At 44.3% G+C, this 11998-nt stretch overlaps 1 protein-coding gene across 2 annotated transcripts; it reads left to right on the forward strand.

The window, feature by feature from the left end:
- Positions 1–82: 82 nt before the first annotated feature.
- Positions 83–3990, forward strand: LOC111850607 (NHL repeat-containing protein 3). Of its 2 annotated transcripts, none has more exons than XM_072706723.1 (8): positions 83–103; positions 806–974; positions 1470–1622; positions 1875–2025; positions 2265–2465; positions 2570–2661; positions 2809–2921; positions 3454–3990. In XM_072706723.1, the coding sequence occupies exons 2-8, from the start codon at positions 882–884 to the stop codon at positions 3698–3700; spliced, it is 1050 nt and encodes a 349-aa protein (XP_072562824.1). In that variant the 5' UTR covers positions 83–103; positions 806–881; the 3' UTR covers positions 3701–3990. The 2 variants fall into 2 exon arrangements, with proteins under 2 accessions (XP_072562824.1, XP_023680424.2); XM_023824656.2 differs by lacking the exon at positions 83–103 and adding an exon at positions 113–247.
- The last annotated feature ends 8008 nt before the right edge of the window (positions 3991–11998 follow it).

Below are 11998 nucleotides of genomic sequence, written 5' to 3' on the forward strand. Positions count from 1 at the left end.
TAGGTCAATAAGATGACCGCCCGTAATAAAAAAAAAGAGAAAAGTATGAATTTCGAACAAAAATAAGACTCATTTTATTCCGGTTACAACGTTTTGGATGAGGGTGTGTCAAATAATTTCACTTAGGCTTTGGTCACATGTTTGTGTTGCACTGTACACATCCAAGCTGAAATGAACAGTTTCGGTGTCTGTCCAGTGTGTGCTCCTTAATTACCAACTGTATTTCAACATCTGGCAACCCCAACCTGTACGTCCTATGCTGTATCTAGTATTACAGGGATGTCGAGTTTCGTCGAAAGTTTGGAGTGAGATCACATCAAGGGTTACTAACTTTGGCCAGCTGGCTGGCGTGAGACAATCTGCACACACATACACACGCATTTACATATGTGTAACAGTTTTATTACCTTGTCAATGGTTTGTAAGGTCTGTAAACAGCCCCAACGCTTCTGATGCAGCCAATTTTTGATTTATAATGGAATACTATAGATTTGCCGTAAGATTTCTTGCCGTGAGCGTCTGAGTGTGAAAGCGTGAGTGTCACGCCACGAGTTTGCAACCGTGTAATAGTGTGACATGGATAAGTCTTTGCACCTACACCTGCAAACCAGTGTTTTCGCTGACATCGATAACAACCACTTACCCAAACTGACTAATAGTTTATCGACTTCCAGACCTTTTATTAGTGTATTAATAAAGATTATGAAAAAATACTGAGTATATTTAGATGTTCCACTAGAGGGCGCTCTGCGGCCTCGCTCTCCGTTTCTGCTTCTCTGTTATGATCTTCATGTGATCGAAATAGGAAGTGAACGCAGTCGGACAGACTGACTGAAGTGGCTGTATGCTCCAGGGATTTTGACATTAAAAACGGCCCATACATGAAAAGGAAGGGTAATTCGTGTCTGATAGCAGTAGCGATGGGTGTAGTCTTTCTGGTAATGGTGGTGTTTTACGGGACCATCAGTCCTCAGGTGAGTACCTACATTACCGCAGCGATCTGCCGTAAAGCATAAATATACAAACAAATAATTTGCACATATGTCTTGCACACAACGTGCGTGCTGTATAATCTTATTAGCCTGTGTGATTTACATATAAGAACCGGTTTTGTCAGTCTCCCCATTGTCCTGTTATAGTTAAGCATTTATGATTTTTATTCTCTTGAATAGTAACAGATTATTTTCTGGTTGCATATGCAACTACGGGTAGCTGCTGACCGTAGCAGTGTTTTTTATTAAGAACAGGAACAAAAATGCGTGTGTAGAGAGGGCGGCGACGGTACGAATTGTGATGCTTTAACCATTTTATATACACGGTATATAAAAAATAACCTCAGATCTGGGGATTATCCAGAGTGGTGAAAAAAGCTGAATTAAAGCCAGCTCTGTGTGTGTGTGTGTGTGTGTGTGTGTGTGTGTGTATGTGTCGGTGCTGCTTTGTACCCTCGCCTACACACCCATCCGCAGCCCAGCGCCGCCGCCCCCAACACGGACTACCGGCTGCTGGGGAAGCCGCTGTACAAGCTGGACATCTCCTGGCCCAAATACACAGAACATTTCACCGGAGAGGTGTTCGGGGTGGCCGTGAACCAGGTGGCCGGCCTGGTGTATGTCGCACAAGTAAGGCGAGCTCTGGCATTTCATCAGTGCATCCATATCAAGCAGGACACACCTCGGGGCTGCAGTGGTCACTGTCACTTGCGACACAACTAGTTTGAAAGTAGCAGCTTAGTACATTGTCTTTGCAGCCAGTAGATGAAAATGCTTACATTCATCACTGACTATAGGCAGTATTATAAGATCCAAAACCAGGGGGAGCTGGTTGGTTGGATAGCTGGATGTTTGCTGTGACGGCAAATCCTTCCTTTGCAGAGGGGGGAGAATGTGCCCAAAGTGCTGGTGTTCTCCATGGACGGAGACTTCCTGCAGACTTGGAACACCAGCACGCTGGAGATGCCTCATGGGATCTTCTTGAGCAATGCGTCCAGTAATCCTACCGTGTGGATCACGGACGTGGGGAACGGTGAGGGGCCGGCCTCAGGCATGGTTGATTTTTAACAGCTGTGCCATATATACAAACGGGACCATAATCATAACCTCGCTGTTGCAAAGGATTGTGTGTCCAGTACATCCTTTCTGAGTTATAGTCTGCTATATGCATTGGGTATCTATTCCTAGTACATCATGATAACGTAGATTCTGCAGAGGGTGGTCTAACAGTCAGCCTGTGTGACAGCGCCATGTCCCCCCCTCCCACTGCAGGCCCCTTCGGACATACCATCAAGCAATATTCGCCCTCGGGGAAGCTACTGCAGGTGTTGGGCACAGCGGGAGAGGCGGGGTCTAGTGTGTCCCCACTGCAGTTCGACCAGCCGGCTGAGATCTTTGTCCACAGCTTGGGGGACATCTACATCGTGGACGGGGATGGGGGCCTGAACAACAGGCTGATAAAGCTGTCCAAGGGTAGGAACAGCGGCACCACCTGTTGGCCATTGCAAATAATAAACAATAATAATAAAATAGCCTGTGACTGACGGCTCACTTCAGCACCTTCCCACCCCCCGCAGACCTGCAGGTCCAGTGGATGCACGGCGAGAAGGGGGCCGGTCTCGGTCAGTTCTACATCCCCCACAGCGTCACCGTTGACTCCTACCAGAGGGTGCGTAATAAGAGCAGATCAAATGGGGGGGGGGGTCATCTTTACCTGCCTCAGTGTCTCGACCAGATGACCCACTCCCCCTGTTCCCCATGCATCATCAGCCAATGAGAATCGCCGTTTGTTCAATCGGCCGTCTGTCCCTCCCAGGTGTGGGTGGCCGACCGTGGAAACAAGCGCATCCAGGTGTTCAACTCGCTGACGGGTGATTGGCTGGGCTCGTGGGGAAGCTGCTTCTCAGAGGACGCCCCCTACTCCGTCCGGTACAACCATGTGACCTCTGTCCTCATAAGCAGATGAAACTCAAATAAAATCATGTCCATATTTCACTGATTCATTCATAAGGCAAATGTTTATCTAAACTTATATAAAACACTCGAGCAAATAAACTCTTTACAGGAGGTTATATATAGACTTAAAAAATATAATGATAGTTCTTGCTTTCTGAGTTCCCTATTTAGGAGTTTATATCTTTACGAGAATTTTCTGAGGGAAAAATGCAAATTCCAATTTTTTACAATAAAAAAAAAAATTGCATGTATCTCCAGCCCACGCTGCCCAAAAATGCTGTCTGTGGCCCAACAAAAAGCGTTCAGATAACTTTGCTTTGTGAAATATCTGACTGTCCATGGAACCAAATTCATCGTTTTTATAACATATCTATGGGAAAATAGATAATTCGGAACGATTTCGCTCGTAAAGTCGAGAACTTCCTGTATTCTCCATAGCTTCAGTGCTGACCGTCATCTGGTGGATGATGTCATCTCACCGTTTTCTGACTCCTCCCCTCCACAGGCTCACGCCAGATCAGAAGTACTTTGTGGTCGTGCAGCTGAACACCAATCAGATTTCGCTTCTGGAGGCACCGCCGGTGGGCGTGATTGGTCAGTGCCGGGTGGCCAGCGTCATCCAGCTGGCAGAGGACATCAAACCCCACCTGGTGGACCTGGATCTGAAGACGGGGGCCCTGTATGTGGCCGAGATCGGGGCCCAGCAGGCACAGAAGTTCACCCCCTTCACCTTGGGGGGTGGCTTCCTGTAGGGGGACAGGGTTTGTGTGGCTGTCACACTCCGTTATTGGAGGAGAACTATTCATGTGACTTATCAGAGGAGATCACAGTCTGTGGGATCTCTTATCTGTAAAAATAAGGAAATGACACCTTATTACCCACACCATTTAAAACAGGAAATTGGGGGGCGGGCTCTGTGGGCCTGCCACAATCTGTAATTCGTCGGACTTGCTGTCATTCATCTGGCTGCCATTATTTGCCCAGTTCCATGGCTTGCTTGGAAATGAATCTCCATAATACACAAAGCGTGGATAACCTCTAACATGCAGCCCCAGTGTCAGTGTTTTGAGCCCCGAAAGGGAAAAGACAGTGAAAATACTGTGTGTTTGTCTTGAAATGGGAATGATACGGATTTTTGTGAAGAATCTAGTTACGCTACTTGAAGATCAGAGTTCGGAGTATGCATTTTACATCCTTAATTTATTTTGCCATCTGTATGAACAAATGAATGATCTCTGATTTTGTCCGGGGCTCTTTCAGTAGATGGCTTCGGGTGCATCTGCTGAGGTCTTTTAATATGTATATTTTGTTTGAATATGTGTTCAAATTGCTGTTTATATACTCAATTGTCTTTACTGATGTCCAAATTAACCTGCAGGTTCCCATTATAATTTTATCCTCGCCTGTAATGCGGCTTCTCCACATTGCTAAATTAAAGAACTCTGAAGAAAAAAACAATTGTGGAGACCCGCCACCAGATGGCGGAAGAGATCGTAGGTTGCATTGAACTGCATCCTGCTTACGGGAAGAACTTTTCACACATTCATCGCGGCGGAAGGTGTTCGGCTGGTTTAAGAGCCCGCAAAGATGCTGCAATTCAAGACCCTTCCCTTTACATTATGTTACAGTACTCTGCAATTGCTGAGTATTAACTGCTGTTAAAAATTGCAGACAGTTTAATCAACCCTGAAGTGCAATTCGGTGATTATTTATAGTATTTGCTGATTTCCCATTTATTTTATGTAATGTTTAAATCATCCCCTCCGGAGTCTAGTCCCTGTTCTCCAGAGCCCCTGCCTTCCAGACCACGGTAAGCAGGTGGATGGATGGAATTTATAAGTGACAGGAGAATGAAGTTAATTGATATGTTCATCTTTCAGAATACAGATTTTACGTATTAGTTTCTTTGGCATTTTAGTGGGGATGAATCTTGCGGGGGGGGTAGAACTTGCGGGTACTCTGGGTGCTGCGGTTTCCCCCTATAGTCTAAAACATGCTGAAGCCAAATTACTCATAGGTGTGTGGGTGAGTGAATGGTGTGTGTGTGCCCTGCGATGGGTTGGTATCCATCCTGGGCTGTTCCCTGCTTGCCCTCTGTGACCCTGAATAAGATAAGTGCAGGTTAAAGAAAATGGATTGATTTTTTCCTGAAATAGAGGAGTGCGAGATGTTCCCTCTGGGTTTACAACAGTCCGTCAGGCACCTGAGTCATCACCACCCCCGAGTTTCTCCAAAGTAGCATCTTTACTAACAGCCTCGCTACCCAAATGCTCACACTTCGTGCCAGTCCTCCAATTGCACCTGCAGCTGAAGCCCGCCAGAAGCCCGAAGACCACTTATAAATACAAGCCTACATGAAATATACTAAAGGGTGCCTCACCGCCGGATGAGTAAGAGAAAGAAAATCTCGTGTTCGTTAAAAAACAACACTGCTCACAAATTCTCTGGTTTCAAATATAAACCCGTAGCACATATGCGTTCTGGTATTATTCCACTCTTCTGTAAACAGGGAGAGCCGGATCCACATACAAAGGAAGACGTTTCTTTCTAAACATTAGGCTATTATTATTCTCCCTGCTGGAATCCCGTTTTTTCTTTCTACTTTCAGGTTTGTAAAGCTAAAAAAAAAAGCCCCGCTCTGCGCCGCGTGTCTCCCAGCGATGAACTCCGCTGTGAATCATATCCACTAACATCCAACGATTCAAACGGCGCCGTGTCTATTATGCAAATAAGGTGCGTACGAAAGAAAAAAAGAATAAAGTTTATATTACACACATATATAATTACATATTACATAACACGTCACGGGAGCAAAGTAGCAGATCAGAGTGCAAATACAATAGCGGTGTGGGGGACTTAGGGAGCATTAAGATTTAATGTGGTCATTAATGCGGTAAGGGAACAACAAACTCACTTTGTAAAGGGAAGCAGCCAGCCTCAGATAAATTAACAGCCGAGAAAAATCAAAGAACTCGTACACAATGAAATTAGCACTTAAAAGGCTGCCCTCTTTCTCCTACGCATCTGTAACTCGAGTTACTATGGGATTGCAGTTAGAAAAATAAAGCCTCCAAATTAAGACTACAGCCGATTTAGCGAGCCTCGTTTCTTTCTTGTGTTACTATGCAGCGCCAAGGATAAAAGGCTGGATTCGCTGGCCAATTCCAAGTCGATATTTGTCGGCAATACCAACTTTCTCCAACAGATGGCAGCTCAGTTTTTGCAGATTTCACTGAACGGAGCGTTCAGACTAATTCGGTTCAACTCAGTTAATTTTTAATATAGCGTCCTTCACACCATAGTGCCCAACAAAGCTATAACTGTCTGAAATGTGGTGCCTTAATCCTACCGAAGTCATGTGACATTTTCATCCAATGAAAAGCGACGAACAATTCGTATCACATCAGAGTTACGCATTAGCTCAAGCTGGTCTAGATGAAAAAAAATAACAAGGAAAAATGATGAGTCTCTCATCGAGTATGACTGCTTCGTGCATGTGCTGGTACACGTGTGTACATTTACACGCCCAATACTCAAAATCCCCCTTGCGGTTAATTATGCATACTGACTGGGAAAAACTGTCCCCAGAACTTCGCAAAATGCCACGATGCCTGCAGCGTCTCTCTCCAATTCTGGATGGAAATAGGTGACACTGTTCTGCCCTTTTGATAACATATTCCTTTGAAGACAAAGGAGGCAGGTTGAGCTCGTAAACGTCTGTCAGGAGATGGATTAGAGATGCACATATTTAAACGGCTTCCTGAACAGCACGGCTGAAAACGGTGTTTGTGCCACAGAGACAGAATCTCTGAGACAGTGCTTTGCGTGTCTCTGTTGGGGTCTTTTTTTTAGGTGCGTGGAGCTTTGCGGTGCGTACGACAGCGATGCATGTTTAAATCACAGTGTGGCTTTAGGAGGCTGTCCTGCCGGGCAGGGTTGGCTCCTCCCGAAATAAAGTCCACACGTGTGCAGCACGCGTGTCCCTGGAGGGTTTCAGTCCTTCTTTCTGACTGTGTGCAAGCAGCCAGCAACATGCTGTATATAAATAACTTCTCAAAGTCTGAACAGCTTCTTTTTCCTTGCTACTCCTTTACCTACAGACACAAAACCAAAGAGTGAAGCTGCACCTTGTAATACATTCATGCTTTTCTGGCTCTTTCCAAACTCAGAAGCCCAGGTTACCATACCGAAAATAGGGGCCCAGTAAATCAGCACCCCGCCCCCTGGGGAAGGAGCAGGGAGGGGCAAAGCTATATAAATACTTCCCAAAAAAACCCACACGATAATTATGCTCGTATGGAAAGTACTCATTTATTTGGAAAACCTGGATCTTAAAAACACATGTGGTCTCCAGCACTGTGATGTGGATTTAAGCGTAGAGCCAAACGGGCAGGCTGCCCCCCTCCCCCCCTTATCTAAACGGTGGCCTCACAAGTGTCAGGCAGCTCTGAGGTTCCTCCCTCGCGTCCCGATCCTGGGTCGCCTAGACACACCTGTCTGCTCCAGCAGTGAGCCTGTAGACAGACCCCCCCCCCTCCCCAAGTAAGGCAGCACCCCCAGGGTGCTAAATTTGGGCGCAAGGCTGATTGGCCAGTGAAGGGGCAGGGCATAGAGACATTTTCTAGGATAGGGGGACAACCTTGATCTCAGGCAGACAGTAACTCATCAGGTAGGAGAGAAAATCTGCTGGATAACAGCACAACAGGATCTGGTCTGCAATCCCCTGATCTGGGAAGTTCTCTGAGTGCCTTTACAGAGCTGCACTTCATGGGACCAAACATTCTCCTACTGTTCTATAACACCCCTCCTAAACACAGAGAAATAAAGGTACACACAGGGTACAATATTGAACCTCCAGGTTCAAAACTGTTCCTTTCAGTTGATTGTACCTCAAAGGGTACAGATGACTAGGGAACAAAAAAGTACCTGCGAGGATAGGTACATTATTGTTTTTCAGAAGGGTACTGCCCCAGCGACAAGCATTTGTACCCATATAGGTACAGTACACAGTGGTACTTCCATTTCTCTGCATGTAGCGTAAAAAGACATGAGGTGTTTCTCAATACCTGCATTTGACCGTACTTGTGTTCTCGTGTACCTGTTTTACGTTCCAATACTAAGAACACAAGTAGGCCTATAGAGGACAGTAAAAATCACCAGGATGCATCGGTTGCATCCTCACCGAAGGAGACCAGTCCCACGATTCATTTAGAATTAGTGATCAGTGGTCATTGTTGACACACCACAGCACAGAAATTGTGTCCCAAGTTCGTTCTAGGGAGGAAAGTTAGCAAGACCAGTTTTGCCAAGATTACAAGTACGATCTTTGTGTCCTTGGTATTGAGATTCAGCCATGGTTTTACATCCTTACTTAAAGAAAAAAATATATATTGGTGACATCAGGAAGATTCTCCAAATAACTCACATGTCATTCCCAAAACACAAGACCTCAGTCTTACAGGCATTAAAGAAATGAATGTGTATGTTATAATCAGAATACATTTATTATCCAGGAGAAAACTGCTTAAACTCTTGGGCTGGTGCATAAAATAGGCCTAGAATATTCTGAAGAGTATTTTGCTTTTATTCGGCTTTTTCCCGCACAGAAAAAAAGTACTCGGCGATATTATCCATCTTCGATTTAGATAACAATCAACGTCAATGGAACCGATGAAAAACTAAAGCGCAAACGCATATTTAATCTTGTTCATGGTATTACTTCTGCCAACGCGTAGTTTCACCCGGCTATTCTACCCGCCTTAATCGGGGCTTTGAATTTGAAATGGAGCCGGGATCGACCTACTTCTCGCCCGTATTCATGAGAGAGAAGGCGACTTGATTTCAGACCGTGCGCCGCATGTGTTTGTGCCGTTAATTGAAGGCAGAGGCAGGAATGCCATTCAAAGCGAGGGCTGGGGGGGAGCGGGCGCCGAGGGAGCTGCAAGCCGGGCTGCCAGCTTGCCAGTCCCCGGAGTTCGGATGATGACTCCAAAGGGGATGATCAGGGTTATGGACAAATACATGCGATGCATGGTCAGTGAAGTCTAGTTTGAAAGCAACCCAGAAAATATAAGAGCTAAAGGAATCTCCCCGGGAGAGTGTCCCCAAAATAAATTGAAAAGAGGAAGAAGGCGGGCAGAAACTTTAAATACATGCCTTTTATCCCGTTTCAGAGATGCTGTTCATAATTACGGGCAACTGTTCTAGTGCGCCCTCTCGTGGCTGGTTTGATAATGTCCACCTTTTGTGTCTGGTAATAACGTAAACATAGAAAGCAATGACCAGAAGCGCAGGGAAAGGACAAGCAGGGCAGGCAATGGCTACAGGGTACATTGCAACGACAAATTTTCTTTATTTGTGTATTCCGTTTTTCACAAAAGTGAAAATAAAGGAATTGTGATTATTAAATTCTCTTTGTTGATATTATTAATTTACATTTCACAGTAGAATAAAGGTAATACATTTTACCATTCCGGGGGAGGGGGGAGTTGTGGGTGGGGGGGGGGGGGGCATAGAGTTTCTTTCCTAGGGTCCCCAGAGTCCCTAGAATCGTCTCTGCCGATAACGCTACATTTCTTTGCACTTTATACGTGAGTACAAGTAATTTTTAGTATTTCACACCATTCATAGCGCACTCACCATACACGCGGCGCTGTGGGCGAGTATAGCTCCCTTTCCACTTAATTCACGCCGCGCCTTTTCCACAGAGACGCACAAAACGGCAAAAAAAAGAGATGTAAGACCCTCAGTTATTAGTGTAACCGCAGGGGCGGCAAGTCGCAGGGGTAATTTACTACATTTCAAATCTGTACAGTGTAAACGTCTCCTGGTAGAAACCCGAAGCTGAATTGCAGGTATGGGACATTTGGATTTTAAATATGTGCTGCAGCATACAAGCCTAACGCAGCCGTACAGTATATCCGTCTACGTTATCGTACCCTGCCGGCTACCCCCTGTCCACCGTCACAATTTTACGTGCAAAAGGGGACGAATGTTTACACAGTGAGGGCAAGGGGGGATTCTTAAATTATTCCGTTTAAATTGATACAAGATTTATATAATACTCCCTAACGTATAGCACTTCATTATGCTCAATCTTCTCCTTAGGCAAAGAAAATTTTTGTCCACACGCAAGTTAAGGACGCGATGTTTTTCCTAAAATAAAACCCATTTATATTTCGCTGCTGAGAAACTATATGGAAAACCAACATCCTTCAGTGTTTTAATAAATGCGTTACACTTGCCTTTCAATAAAAATCAACGGATAAATGTGTTCAACTTTAAGAGTTCCACAAGATACCCAAACAGGATCAGTATTTAGACGGTTTGCTGTGTGGTGTAATGTTTTTATTTCTATTATTTAGTGAACTGTGTTCATCTAAACATTAGCATCACTACCTTTAAACAAGGCAGCCGGCGTGGGTCTGATGTCAAATCAGGGGTCTGTGTAACGATATAACCAAAATGCAATGGTGGAGTCATAGGCATTAAAACGATTATTTTCTGCTGGCTCGTCCGATGTATGATTAACATTGTCACAGTCTGGGTACCTGATCTGGGGCAACAGCTCCAGGTGTTCCGGGCAATTCGGTTTCCCTTTGTTTCCCTAGCTGTCTATCAGGAAATAATGTTTCCCTTAATATTAAAGCAAAGAGGTATGTGAAATATCTGAAAATCACTCAGGTACATTATTACATGTGAATACTGTATTGTTATTAGTACCGAGGCCCAGAGTTGCTGTAGGCCTATACCTGTTTTAACAGGGGGGAACCAAATATCCTGCATGTCAGGAAATAATGTTTCTCCTATTATTTAGGCAAATATGTATGTGAGATGTCTGAAAATCACTCAGGTACATTATTACATGTGAATACAGTAGATCGTCACGCATAATATGGTCTTATAAGCAATACTATACCGTTTTCATCAAGAAATATCTCTATCCAGCGAATTAAATACTTTCATTTATCTGTAAAAACAAAAAAACATCGAAAAGGCATGTGATGTTTTAAAATATATGGCTTGTTTACCTCAAGAGCTTCATAAAAACACATGAAAACAACAGCGAAACCGTGTACAAATCAGCGCGCGACAGGGGAAACATAGCGAAACTGAATTGCCCGGAACACCTGTTTCGTTAGGCTGTCTTTGTCCCACTTTGCATGGTGGGGAAGAAAGACCCGGCAATGAGGTAAATCACTAAAGCACGTGAAAGGTGTGCAAATTGGCAGGGAAACCCGGAGCATTTCCACTGGGGAGGAGACGTGAAGGAATCGGCTCCACGTGTTTTGCTAATGAACTCCCCAGATTGCCGCTCGAAAAAGGGGTGAATCTCAATCTCCTCCGAATATAGACTATGCCGTGTAGGCTGCATTGAACTTAGTAATGAATGTGAGTCAATTTAACTGTTCTAACCCCAGGTGTCCCGAGTGCGAATTTTCGTTTTATACGGTGGTTCGGGGGATCCAATTAATATTAATAAATATTCTGTTCACAGACCAAACAGGTAGTGCTACTCTCATGAATATTACTTAGTAACCCGATCCACTCTTTAAAATGATAATCTGCGTCGTTCATAGAAAACTAAGAAACGGGATAGTATAGAGGGAGCGTGTATGCCACTTCAGAAATATTTCGATTTATACACATCAAAAAACAGACAGTAAGATATACAGTACAGAGGTATAGGAAGATTGCTGAAACCCGGCGATAAGCTTCCTGCGCAGATAGCGCATCTAGTCCCATTTCCTTCGAATACCACTAAACTACGTGCTTATGGAACTGATCCCAGATCATTCTGGGGAGGATTTACCTTTTATGTAGAGACGAAGATAAACCAAATGTATCCCTGTAGTTTTCAACCTAAAAATACGATGAAGTGGAGATCAGACCATTTTCTTCTTGATTTTTTTTTCATTTTTCAGTTTAGACACAATGACAAACAGATTCACAAGCCTGTCATTAATTAACACATTTAAATGTTCTGTTTGAATAGGTCTGAACCTGTTGACGGACATTTAATTACTTTTAAACATTTCAAATTTCTCGTG

This window comes from Paramormyrops kingsleyae, chromosome 24, assembly GCF_048594095.1.
Source record: "Paramormyrops kingsleyae isolate MSU_618 chromosome 24, PKINGS_0.4, whole genome shotgun sequence".
Classification (NCBI taxonomy): Eukaryota; Metazoa; Chordata; class Actinopteri; order Osteoglossiformes; family Mormyridae; genus Paramormyrops; species Paramormyrops kingsleyae.